This window comes from Ooceraea biroi, chromosome 2 (assembly GCF_003672135.1).
Source record: "Ooceraea biroi isolate clonal line C1 chromosome 2, Obir_v5.4, whole genome shotgun sequence".
Taxonomy (NCBI): domain Eukaryota; kingdom Metazoa; phylum Arthropoda; class Insecta; order Hymenoptera; family Formicidae; genus Ooceraea; species Ooceraea biroi.
The window spans coordinates 9,192,144-9,206,172 of record NC_039507.1 but is presented as its reverse complement, the minus strand read 5'-3'; the positions used below and the strand labels follow the sequence as shown (position 1 = coordinate 9,206,172).

Below are 14,029 nucleotides of genomic sequence, written 5' to 3'. Positions count from 1 at the left end.
CAAAACTTGGGGGACAGTTTGGCACCCGATACCTACCCTACCTTACTACCATAATCCCACTGCCCCTTGCCGATCTCGTCGAACTCGAAAGGCCGTCGATACGTCCCGGCACGACTGTCCCTCTCACGTCCCTTTCGCGTTTATCGGACCCTCTACCTGCTGCTTCACTTCCACGGAAAAGCTTAACCCTTCTCCACCCTTAACCAGCTCAGCGCACGTAATCTGCCATAAGTAATTTAAATCTTATTTCGCATTATATAAATCTATTCATCGTATATTAATCTCGTGATTTGCTTATACTGCTTGTGAAACTTGTGATTTTCTCAGCAATGACTAAATGAACACAAGTACTTGAGAATAATTTAGTAGATGCTGGATTCGATTTAATTTATATTTCTCTTTTCTTGTAATTGCAAAAAGCAATAGAAGTATATGCCCGCCTCAATATTGATCAGACAAGTACATCTCAGTAAAATAATAAACGCAGATGGTGCAAACGCGATCCTTTTATTTCGATCAAAAATGTGTTTGCTGTCCATCTTTAACTCGGAGACAACATCCGAACCGTTTTTCCTCGAGCTTGGGTACGTTCCACCACACTTTTCGTTCTTTCGGGACTTTATATATTCAATGCAGAAATTGGACGATGATTCCTTATGTGGCGTTGCTCTCCTCCCCGAAAGGCACCCGTAACTGCGTCCGTGTCGCGACGCAGTTTCGCTACACAATATTCGACAAGCTACCGTAAAAACGGATCCGGCGAGTGACACGGCGCGTCGACCAGTGCACGACCAGTTTCATCCGCTTCCCTAACTAGCGCTTTTTTCATCTCACGAATTGTTTGTGAGCGTTGGACATGCGAGGGACGGAGAAACGACGCGGAAAACAGGAGGGTTGGCAAGGGATGAGGAGCGAGCGAAAGATACAGGCAGATATAGAAGCGGACAAATATATCTGTATAGAGAAAGAGAGAGAGAGAGAGGGAGAGAATGAAAGAGGGAGGAGAGAGACGAGCGAGTGACGGAAAACCAGGTCGTTTTTCAAGCCGCTTAACAACCGCCCCCGGGGTGTACCAATGCCGTCACACCCCTTGTCCACCCGTTGCATCAAGTTGCAATGTTGCAGCGACGAGTGCAGCGACATCCCTTGTTTTAAGCGCGTTCGCATGTCCGCGGGACAGCTAATAAACGCCAATCATCCGAAAGATTGCCTTTGTTTATTCCGCGATCTCACCATATCAAGCCAGCCAGTCAACCAGCTAGCTGGCTTTTCTCAGATCCGCACCTGCGATCTCCTACCAATTACGCCGGGCTCCGGTGTCGACCAACCGAAGCGACTCGCCGTGTTTCGCGAAAAGTTATCGGCAGCAGCAAATTCATGCGAATCTCGCGCGGAAAAATATCGCTTCGCTTAAGACCACTCGGGAAATTATTCATGGAAGATATCGAGCACCTTTTTCAATTATTTATCGCGGGCAGGAGCAAAGGGTTTCCCTTAGTTTCTCCTTACTTCGAAGCGCCTCCGCTCCACGCAGCCCGAACACATTATTAGCTTTACCGCGAAAAATCAACATCTACCCTCGTCGGTTATCAGAGAATTGAAAGGAGAAAATGTCTCGCGTGGACCTGTAACGCGTCGTGTAATTTCCCAGAATAACAATCGCACCCTTTGGAAAGAGACCATCGCGAGAATGCTCGTGGACTTTGTGCTTACGCGTTTGAACTGTGACGGACACGATCACGAAATTGGTCAAGGCAAGTGCGACAGTATTCGCAGAAAGTAAATATCCAATAGAAAGCTATATCGAAAGTATCTGGAATTTGGTCCGTCAACGACGAGAATTAAATTTATCCATCTCGCGATTGTCAAATGTCCATCTGTTTTTTTTTTAATGCATTATATCACATTGATGCATACTGAAATAAAATATTTCGTCATCACGTATCTTTGAAATTTTTATCTCTAATTTTATTTTATTTATACTGTATTACCGTTGATGAAATGAATGCTGTATAAATAAATGATACAGCAAGTCAAATACTGCTCACTTTTTTGAAAGGTGCTTTGTATATTTACAAGACAATCTCGCTTCTGAAAATCATAATTTGAGCTTTATCTTGCATGAAATCGATGAATATCCATGCTAATTTTCTTAAAGAATTAAAGGAACATGATGACTATAATGTACAATGTTTACCTGTTGCTCGAGAAGAAACAAAGCTTCACCGGTGAATTATACACAAACGAAGATTATTTTAACAGAAAGCGCATTACTATCGCGTGGCAGATTAAATGAGTACAACCGTATAAAAAGTACACGGCTGGAGGTGTCGCTCGTGGCATAACGGAGAAATGGCCTGGAATATGCCATTATACGAAACTATTCCGCCGCATTTCTTCGCGCTGCATTACGTAAATACGTTTTTATCCCGCCATAGAAATTTACAAAGGCGCGTCGCGCTTACCCTCGAAAGGGTAATGGCGTTCCCAGACCTCATTCGAACGCAAAGAGCCTGGGCGAACAGAGAGGCGACCGCGTTTTTATACTATTTATTACATTATTACGAAATACTTACTGAAATAATCCCTTAAAAAGTGTCTACAATTTTTGTGCTTTCTTTGTGCATTTCCGCAATTGAAATTCTGGAGCAGGCTCGATTTTCATCATTACGTTAGACATCGTATGCACTTAAATGCGAAACACTGCGGAGCAAATACACGCTTCGTGTAGCTTAAAAAGCAGCATATTTGCCGCGAAGAACAATATGCCGGATACAGAAGAGGGATACGCCTGCGAAATTGATTCCACGGCACAGCGTGGGTGTTCGACTAGAAAAAAAGAACTTTGCGCAAACCTCACCTCGCAACGGATCGGAAATGGGAAGTGCGCCGAGAGTACGAAATATCCACAATCGCTCTCGAACTGTGCATCGTCCCAGTTTCCATGGCTGTTGCCAAAGGAGTGTTTAATAAAAGCGCGCGGACGGATGGCTTGCCTGGGAGTTTCCAAATAGCGTCGTGTGCCGCGTCGTCGTGAAAAAGCAGCCCGACTTCGATTTCCACGTTGTAGTCAACATACTGCTCGACGTACGCGCGCGTCGTTCTCCAAAGCGAGAATAAGAGATGAGTCGTCGAGTCGCCTCGTTCAATCTTTATCCAAAACTTGAACATCCACCATCTGTAGACATTGTCATGGGAGCGATGACGCTGTTGGAAGTCTTGATGGATCTCGCCTCGGATCACGCGTCGCGATAGGTTTACCGATCGTCGTACCCCCTTAATCCCCAAGCCTCAGAGAGACGCAAGACCGGTTAACTCGGGAACGCACGAGTGAGCTTGCAAGCTGCAGAAAACCATTCTCTCCTCTCTCTCTCTCTCTCTCTTGAATTCGAAACGCAGGAAGAGTTCTTCCCGAGCCGGTCCGATTTCGCGTGGAGGGTTAAATAAAGGATTCTTGGGTCCTTTTGAAGCGCCACGATAATTCCCCGGGAGTTTAGACAAACGCGGCGACCACCCTCCTGTGCGGTCGCATCGATCGCCGCGCTTCGCTGGAAGCTGCAAGTTTTCTTTTTTTTTATTATCGCTCTTCCACTGCACCACCAAAGGCGTGATAGCGCGAACAGGGGAGCTTAACTTCGCGCCGTCTCCCCGAATGCCGCAGACAGTGGCACGGGGGTGCATCGTAAATAACCGCAGAATAATTCCGCCGGCCGGCACGTCCCATTTGTAACGGTAAATTAGCAGACTACTGTAGCTCGGGTTGTAACGACGACGCGAGGCGCTTTCTCTCTCTCTCTCTCTCTCTCTCTCTCTCTCTCTCTCTCTCTCTTTCTCTCTCTTTCACACTTTTTCGTCTCGCGAAAACCAAAGAGGCGAAAACGTTTCACGGTGGTGGCGGCGGCGACCCCGCCGGCGGTGTTTCGGTAATTAGCGAGGACATTTACCCCGCAATTGCGCGCCGGTTTACCCTTGAACCGACTGTACCCGCGGCACCGCTGCCATGGTACCGGCGAAACGGTTGCCAGAGTGTTTCAAGCAAGAGGGAAAAAAGGAGGAAGAATGCACAGCACGTCGGACCGTGAGCTACTACACATATAGGTGGTACGGACGATTACTCCATTCCGCGCGGCTTCATTGCGGCGTGTGCTCGGCGCGCGGTGTTCCGTTGCGCGTTTCTTAAGCGATGAGATGGAGCAGGGAAGCAGATTCCCCGCGAGCGTTTCCATTCCTGGCATTTGTACGTGTTATTGTATTCAATTCTTAATGCGCGAACCTTCCTCGTCCCACGTAATTCCCTTGAGAAGCAGGAGAAGCAAGGAAAATTCACACACGAGAATTACACGGAGGGATGAGGAAAACCTTTGATGTATCGCTTGGGGAATAATATCCTTTCTGTGATACAAATGTCATTCGTGAAATGTGTGAAAGTTAGCTTTGAGTAGTAAGTGCCTTTAGTAATTAATCGAGTGTTCTTGAGGCAAAAACTTTAACTATAACTTTAATTATAACATATTCTTGTGCATTACAATTTTTAATTTATTACCAACTCAACTGTTGAATCAAACGGAATTCTTCCTTTTACTTGTTTTTGATATAAATTTGTTTAAACAAATCGAAATAAATCAAATCGAGAGAAAGTAAACAGCATTAGACAAATCGTGTATAAAGAGCGCATAAATTCTGGACTTGTCAGGAGCGCGTGTACTTCGCGTGTACTTCGAAATTGCATTGCGTTCCTACGAATACGCGGATGCAGCAGTTGAGATGTCAACTGCTGCACGTTACTCGTGAAAATAACGATAGATGCAGGCGCGAATGTTCGCCGTCCTGAATGCTAAATTATTATTCTCAATTTCGGTCGTGGAAACAGCTCTCGATGGAAATTAAAGCACATGGCCATATTGCAGGCGCGAGGAGTAAATAATGTACACAAATCTAGTACGAGGACACATAAATTATTACTACGAATCAAAAAGCCGCTTTAGCAAACTGATGTTTGAGCGCGCGATCTCGATCCGATTATCGGTCATCGGAGACCGAGATAAACTCTCAAGCGCGAGGACGTGACTAATTAACATTCCGATCAGACGCGTCGCCGATATACACGCATAAAACGAACAAATCCCTCTGGCCGAACGATTCACCCCGAATATCATCTCCGCTCGAAAACGAAGAAGTAAACGAGCCACTCGAGGTATCGACGCGAGAGAAGTGGTATCGATCAGCGCGCATCAAACGCGGATACGCAGCGCAACGCCAACGGGCGAAAACTGTCAGTCTCCCTCGCATATCAGCGCGCAAATAATCGCATTACTCCTAGCAACGCGTCTTACAGCGTACTGGCAGAAGGAGAGAGAGACGTCAGGAAGCTTATCGACTTCGCTCGAGGAGATATCGGAGACAGCTGAACCGTATATTAATTCCATGCGTCGCTCGGGGTCGTTCTTCCAGTGATGCCGAGAGTTAAAAGCCGCCTGCTCCTCCTCCGGCTCTTCCTCTTCCTCCCTCGCGATGGATTCAATCCAGAAGCCCCTCGAGCTTGCAAAACAACCACCGCTGCAGCTTGACAAACTTACGTCGATGTGCACGCGCGGCGGAGCACACGGAAAACCACCCTCTCGTATAGCGACGTATATAAGCCTGGCCATCACATCCCCCGTGATGTGCATACACCGTGTGCGTGTGTGTTTGCGCACGATCGAAATGCACGTAGCGGCGGTGTCGCGAAAGGCACAGTTGCATGATGCACACAGAGACCGCGCCAAGTAACTCGGTTTATCTCCGGGTGGGATCGACGTCCGCACACTCGCAAGTTTTACGGCCGCGCACCCCGGAGGACCGTGCACCCCGCGCGCCTTCTTGGAGCAAACATCCCTCTCTCTTTTCGCTTTCTCGGAAGGGATTCGCGGCGAATGGGTGGGTAGCAACGTCGACGAGGGTGGTAATTTGCGTGAGCAGAAATTGCGGATCCATCCTCCACCGTCATCGCGCGCGTTTACGGCGAGCGACGACGCGGCGGGAAACTTGCGGTGAAATTTGCGAAAATTATCCTCTCGGGCAGATCGCTGGCCGATCGGTGGTTGTTATTTTTCCTCCGTCCACCATGTTGTTTGCGAGAAATTTACATCCGTGCCATTCGCGCGAGCATCGTGGGGAATATCGTCGAGCGTAAATTCCGTTGATCGTAAAAATTGATGGAGATCTTTTTCATCGGAATCAGCTTAACGCGTTACGCGCGGAAATTCGTGCACATAACACGCGTTTCAAGAAGTGGGACTCGCAATAGAAACGGAACACCCGCGACCACCTTGGGTGACATGTCGGCGCTGCAAATACAGTGACATCGATTTTACGTCAACGTTGGTAGTAACGTTATTAAGATGCGTAATTGAGCAAAGTGTAAAAAAAGAACATTGCCCGCTCGTCGAGTTAACAATTGAACAATATCCGCTCGCGTGTTGATTAACACGACGCGCAACGATAACAATAAAATTGTGCGTCGCGTTGCATTCAATTAAATCGCGTTTATTGCCATTTTTCTCAATGGACGCCGAGGCGAGCTGAGCGGAGAAACAAATAACGTGTGACAAATTATTATCTCGTCCTTCATAGCTGGCATACATTAAGACGCGCGGATGCCGTTGGATATTACGTTGTTACGTATTTGCATTTCCGTGCTCAAAGCGCCGTCGCCGCATTATTTTCTTAATGAATGCCAAATGCGGTGTTATATCGCTACTGTTTCTCTCGCAAACGGTCGGGAGACGAACAGGCTCGGCCCGACTGTGCACGACGAGGTATAGTAAATGACAATTACACCATGGGCGAATACACTTGACACCTAAATGACGCCGGGCGTGAATTACCTCGAAATGAACGGCGTTACTTCGCTCTCTACAACGAGTCATAAATAATAATACTGTCAGAGCTGTGAAGAGCGTCTACCTAATGACGGTTTTTGCCGCCTACGCAAGCGGACGCACAATAAAAATCAAGTAAAACATCAAGCGGGGATAAAGCTCGCGGATAAGATCTCGCGTTGCTTTCTTTCGCGAGACACGCTTTGAGATGGCAGACGTTGGCATAATTATTTTAATAAATTGCTGCATCATGCTAATGTATTTTTTTTGCGTCAGTAAAATTCAACAGGCAAACAGAATGTATTTCACAAACAAGAATTAATCCTCGTTAAAAATTTCCTTTTTTAACGAGCTTTTTAAAAGCAGAGAAGCACCCACGAAGAATCCAAACGCTGTACGTGCGCGAAAAATGCATTGTTAATTGTGTTGATAGGGAACGGAGAAGGTGTACAGACGCCACTTCATTAATAATGTCCGTGCTCTGTGTCGTGTTACTCTATTTATCTGGAAAACAGAGTCCGCTGTCCGCTAGCAACAACGTGACGCACCAGTGTCAATTGCATCACCGACATGCGCGTCATGCAACCCGGCAATTAACCCCGTACCGGCTCACCCTCGACTGCTTGGAATCCATGTGCTTGGAAATTCGAGACTGTGTACTTGAAGCGGCCATTAACGCGAACGTAGACGAACGTTCGCCTATTGGCTTTCGCTGTTTATGAAGGCCAGCTCGGGATTTCCTCCCTTGTGCAAACGAGAGGAACATTCTTAAAACATCACGGCGAAACCTTGGTCGATTAATCGGATTGATAGCAAATTGACGTCCGCTTGCGAGGGAAGGTCTCAAGCGCTATTAGATCGAGTTAATTTAATCCCATTGCGCGAAATGTCCCTTTGATTAAAATTCTGCACTGGACCTTCCACACGAGTTTCCCAAAGGTCGCCTTAGGACCCAAGCATAATTGGATATTCGAAACTGCCGCAGTGCGTTTATTCAATTAAGTTAAACGAGCGATTTACGCTTCATCGACTTACTTGAAAGTTGCATTCGCGTGCAAGTCGATTCGTGACGTTTCATTGCAAACGCTACGAGATTAATGGAGAAAATTGTGATAGCGAAGCACGAATATATTTTTCTCATGTATTTTTCGATTTGAAATAAACCTAAGGAAAATAGTGAGAGATAAATTAATAATTAAAAATAATTTCTTATTTAATATATATATATATAAATTTATTAAAAGAACAATGATATCATTATACCGTATATCGTTATACTTATAGGAAAATATTACAATATTGTCATGTACAAATGCAATATTGTCATAATATTGCATTTGTCCCTTCTCATTTTCATTGTTGAAAGACAAATCGAGCGAAAAATACAGCGTAAAATTCGAAATTAAATAGAGTGTGAAGCATTATATCGAAGCAGCATCGTATAAAATGCCCATTAAGCACTAGCCTGGCAGAATAATTCTTCTCGAAGGTACCCGCACTGTCGTGCTGCAATTGTTTAAAAAAACGCAGTATTTTATGCACGTTTACATCCGCCGTATTTTACAAGTTACGAGGCTCGCGTTGCTTCCGTCCGTGAACGTCGTAAGATCTCGAAGGATCTCCGAAATATTTCTCTCCGTGAGAATTCCTCACGGAGTCGCAGGCGGACGTTTCAGGCTCCGCTTCCGATATAAGAACAGCGTCGGGACTGGAATTCGACGTTCCCAAAGGTATTTCTCTTTAAGACGCCACCCCGGGGCGCGGCAATTAATTCCTCGAGGCGCACAAACGGGGCAGCGCGAAATTTCACGGCGCACCCAGGCGGAACGTAACGGCGGGATTTTCCTTTTTTTTTTGACTTTTCGCCAACAAAGCGGAACACGAAACGCTCAACCTTTTTAGTCGTCGATACGAAATTGGAGTGACTCGTGGCGGACGATAGCGGGAGCAAAAAACCTCGCTTTACTCTCGCATCTACGCGTGGGATCGCGTCCGGCTGCGAATCCGATTTTCCACTCGCAATTAGCAGCTACGAATCGACGCGACGAAAAGATGCGGATTTACCTCGTGTTGCGGTCGAACGGGCTTTTGCTTCCTGCTGGCAGGCACAAAAGCAGCGTGCGGATTTCATATTCGCAAACGTGAATGCCGGACGAGATGGGAGTGAGCACTTCGTCATCTCGGGCAAAAGATCGGACTGACGAACGGACGCGCTCGTCGTACTTTGTTCTACTTGACCGCCGCGATCCGTCCGTTTCTACTTCATGGCAGGCGCTCGAGACTGCTGAATTCAGCGATCGACATAATTCCCGCTATCTCGATCGGTTCAGCTTATAGGATGAGGTAAAGTCGATCAATTGCATCGACGATGGAAAATCATCGACCTTTTTTTAAAGCAAAAATTATCGTTCGAAAAATACTCGCGTAAAACGCCGGATATGAATGCGGTATTGAGAGCATACGATAGATGCTTTTCTCGTAATGGTATGGTTCAACAAAATGAACGAGACCAGTTATATGCAAGCGGATGTTTTAAGATCTTTTTTTAAAATACTATATTATTGAGGTATATGCGGTACGAATATTGTCCGTAAGAAATTCACGAGCGATTGACTATTCGCCAACTGCTCTCTCGCTGATCCCGCAATGAAGCCGTATCAAGCAAACTGATCTTGAATACGTACGAAATATCGTAGAAATTCGGCAAAACGACACCGCGTGTGAGATTTGCGGATTTATCTATGTGCACGTGTAATTTTGCGTGTAATTTCACGTGTATGCACACACGCCCGCTACTTCATAATCGGAACAATCAATGCAATATTAATAACACCTCTCACAGTTTAAAATCATACTCGTTTTCCATTGCGACATAATGCAAATTTATGCAAAAGCAGATTTGCACGCGGTCAGATGTTTGCGATCGTTTTATTGACAACTCCTCATTAATATGACGAGACTATCGTCGTTACCGTCTTACATTATGCATGCACTTTATGCATATCGCTACCGGGCTAAGCAGCGGCGTAATTAGCGTGATGTTAACAGTTTGTGTTAGTTGTTTGATACAATTCGCCTTCTTCTACCACGTTCAACTCGTATAACCCCGTTGAAACTCCACTTTGTCGTCTCGCGAGAACAATGGGATAATTTATATGAATCCCTAAATGCGCAAAGTGAATTACATACAGCGGTTGTGGAGGGATTTATTCGTCTCTCGCGACGCAAAATCGACTGTAATATCTCAAAAAGCTTGTACGCGCGCACGCACACACAACGGATGCCATTACCTGAGTTAATTGCACAATAATCCGCTGAAATGGGTATCGAAAAAGAAAGACATTTTCAGAGCATAATTCCGCTTAATTGAAAAAAATAACGAGACTGTATAACGTTTCATGAATCACGAAGGAAGAGACTGATAAGCGCGACGATTTGTAGAGATAATTCATATCATTGCAATTATATCTTCAGCTTGAAAAGCAAAATAATTAATAATTATATTATACGATACTTTTCACGAGAGCGCACTCTGTTTATATGCCACAAAACCCGTTTGGAGTTGACAGCTTACTCGTGCATGAACGTCGAAATGTTATATTTTAATGTGCATTGATTATAATTTTATATTGTGTGCGACACCTTTCCGAACTTTCCGCGGGCGCTTATAATTACGGCGGAACTCGGTTGCATTTAAAACCGAATTATATTTGTTTCCTAGCTTTTCATGTGCAACGTATCCCGTTTGCTCGGCGAGAACACTTGGCCGCTGCGGCAACAATAATGAGATGTGACGATCGTTTCTCTATGACGAACGCTTCAGCTTTGCAGCTTTGCCGATGCGCCGAGTCGCAGTGAGCATTCACCGACAGCTTAGGGGACCTTAAACGGGGACAAAAGAACGAGCATTTAGCATAGAGAGGAATGCGTGGCCTCCGCATGACCCAGCCTCGCTTTGCTCGCTTTGCCGGCTGCGAAACCCGTGAAGCTGAAAATCCTCGGGTATCCCGCACCTCGCTGCGTACGGTTTCGCGCGTCTATTCTTCGTCCGCTTTGCGGCTCGACGCCACCGCCACAATACAAGCGCGTATCCGGTGTTACAATAAACGGATGACGAGCAACGTCCCGCGTATCTGATGCCGCGACCACATTGGGCGGAAATTTATGCACTGTGCAAGGCGCGCCTATGCCGAACATGATGGAACGATGAAACCATTTCGCAACGAAATGGCAAACGATAACCGCGCGTTTACACACTGCAAATCTAACAGAGTTGTTTCTACGCACATTTATAGCGTGTCTTTGCATTATTACTCGGTTTGTGTGTCACAACAGTATAAATAAACGTGTTATTTTCAAGTGACTCGAGTTAATATATTACATAATATATTACGGTCGCAATGCAGTCGCGTTGAATGGGCGTTTGGATATTACCGCAATTAACAGCGAGTCTACGTGCATTCTGTGCGGAAATTTATTGTCCACCTTGTTTTATTGATTTATATTAATGCGACATTAATGCAAAGCTGAAAGTCTCTCTCCTTTCCTGTTTCTCTCTTTCTAATTACGCTGATGTGACGTGTAACAGTTACTCGTTCGCGATTATGCTGCGTACGGATACACGCGCGAGTGTACAGCGAATAAAACGTATCACGCTAAAGCGAGTGCTTCGGGACTGCCTTTATTCCGCGGCTTTTACGCGCCTGTTCTGTCGTTGCCTGCATATCGCACATTTCCCGAGGACGCCGAGGCTGAAGCACGCGGGCGTTCCGCCTTAACAGCGCGCCGTTTCACGTACCTATCCTTCCTGTATTCTGCGGCACGACAGGGCCGCTGTAAACGCTGTATCCGGCGTTATAATAAACGGATGACGGTACCTCATCGCTCGCAGCTACAGCTGAATTGCGCGCCCTCACTTAACGAAAACCCTCGCGTATGACGCAAACTCGCGTTTTTGCAAGCAGTTTCTCTTGCACGTCAGCGGCCCTGTCGTAAAAGCGAGCAAGTATTAAAACCCCATGCAAGTTGACACTTAATTGCTTCAAGATATGATGTACCAAAGCATAAGATCGAATTTCTACTGCACGTACCTTGATAAACTGGCATCGCCGTGATTTTTCTGAATTTGAATACTAAATATTTCTACATTATTTGATTAATTAATAAATTGAATAAATTTCGCACACAAGTACGTCGTTATAAATTATTAACTAAATAACCCGGGTCGCGCCTAGCTCAATTATAAACGAGCTGCTCATTTGTCAACTTGATTAACTCCATAAAACAAAAAGAAGAGAAATTGATAAAATATTTTAAAATTTAAATTCAAATAAACAGTGTAGAATGTTAAGCCCAATTATTAAGGAAATTTATTTTAAATATAAAAAGTTCAGCATTAATCAAGTGCTTTGGCACTAAAATTGTAAAAAATTCAAAAAGTGGAGTTAATTACTTTGAACGGCTCAAATTAACGTAGAGATCGTAGGCATTATATATAAATACTACACGAACTAGATCTTCCACAATGCTTTCCCAGAAATAAGCGAACGGAAATAGCAACGAGGCAAAAAGAGATCCCGTGTCAGCATTTGCGGTTTCCTCGCCGGGCACAAAGACGCGCTATCCCGCATCGAAAGAAATCCTCATAACGAATGTTAGTGAGGTTCGGCGAGGAGCCCACGGACCCCTCGGTTCTTTGTGCTGCGTTGTCGGAGCCCGCGCGTTAAATCTCATGCTTGTCAACCGGCGTCCATTCTTCTTCTATCTGTTCCAGAGCCCGACGCCGCCGCAATACGTGTTCTGGTATCACAATAACCGGATGATAAACTACGACACCACGCGCGGCAGCGTGACCGTACAAACCGATCCAGGACCAACGCAGAGCCGGCTGACGATCCGCCAGGCGGTGGAGTCCGACACGGGCAATTACACGTGCAGCGCCTCCAACACCAAGCCGGCATCGATCTTCGTCTTCGTCACTGAAGGCAAGTATGAACAAGTTGAGTTGTCTTTTGCGCGCAAGTCAGCCGAATCCTTAATCGATACAACCCTGTTGTTGCGCGACGGACTGGTCCTCTCGGGTGTCCCACAGGTATTTTCATCGAGCAAACACCGGTGGACCTGTGTGAAGTTAGCACCCCATTTTTGAAATTTTGAAATTCTAAAAGTTGTTCCAGGTTATTTTAGACTTGTTCCAAATTGTTCCAGAAGATCAAATTTATATAATAAATATTTTCGCAGAAAATTGAAAAAAACAATTTTTTCCCTGGCACTCCATTTTTCGAAAATCAAACTTTTAAAGGTTGTTCCAGGTTGTTCTAGTTGTTCTAAACATTGTTCCAAAGTATTAGATTGATTGGTCAAAACCTTTAATGAGATATCGAAAAAAAAGAATTTTGGAAAAAATCGTTTTTGGACATTCTTTCCCAAACAAAATAACTTACAACATTGTCGATTTAGAATATGTTTATAACCGTGTAAAACAACTCAGAACAAAAATTTCAAGACCATAGCAACAATATAATAAGGTCCACTTTACTCTTTAATGGAAAATATTATTTTTCTATTTTCTTGGGTAAAAAACTTGTTCCAGGCTTCCCGCTTTAGAACTATCGTTTTCTCGAGTAGAACAACCGGGAACAAAATTTATACGCCCCGTTTCGAAACCTAAGGGTGACTTTACTCTTGTACCCTACTCGAAAAATTTGGTTTTTCGCGATTTTCTTGGATATAAAACTTGTTCCAGGCTTCCCGCTTTAGAACTATCATTTTCTCGAGTAGAACAACCGGGAACAAAATTTATACGCCCCGATTCGAAACCTCAGGGTGACTTTACTTATTATTTGGTTTTATTTAGTTTTTCGAGATTTTCTTGGATATAAAACTTGTTCCATTCTTCAAAAACGATTTTTTCCAAAATTCTTTTTTTTTCGATATCTCTTAAAGGTTTTGACCAATCAATCTAATACTTTGGAACAATGTTTAGAACAACTAGAACAACCTGGAACAACCTTTAAAAGTTTGATTTTCGAAAAATGGAGTGCCAGGTAAAAAATTGTTTTTTTCAATTTTCCGTGAAAATTTTTATTATATAAATTTGATCTTCTGGAACAAGTCTAGAACAACCTGGAACAACTTTTAGAATTTCAAAATTTCAAAAATGGGGTGTT

The 14,029-nt window shown here is 44.7% G+C and overlaps 1 protein-coding gene across 3 annotated transcripts in view; it reads left to right on the top strand.

Annotated features, from left to right (window-relative positions):
• The window catches only part of LOC105282466 (zwei Ig domain protein zig-8), a 251,689-nt gene that overhangs the window by 223,763 nt on the left and 13,897 nt on the right, over positions 1-14,029 (top strand). For all 3 annotated transcript variants that reach the window (XM_011344424.3, XM_011344426.3, XM_011344422.2), the window contains exon 6: positions 12,634-12,844. In XM_011344424.3, coding sequence (XP_011342726.1) covers positions 12,634-12,844 — 211 coding nt within the window. The remainder of the gene's footprint in view (positions 1-12,633; positions 12,845-14,029) is intronic.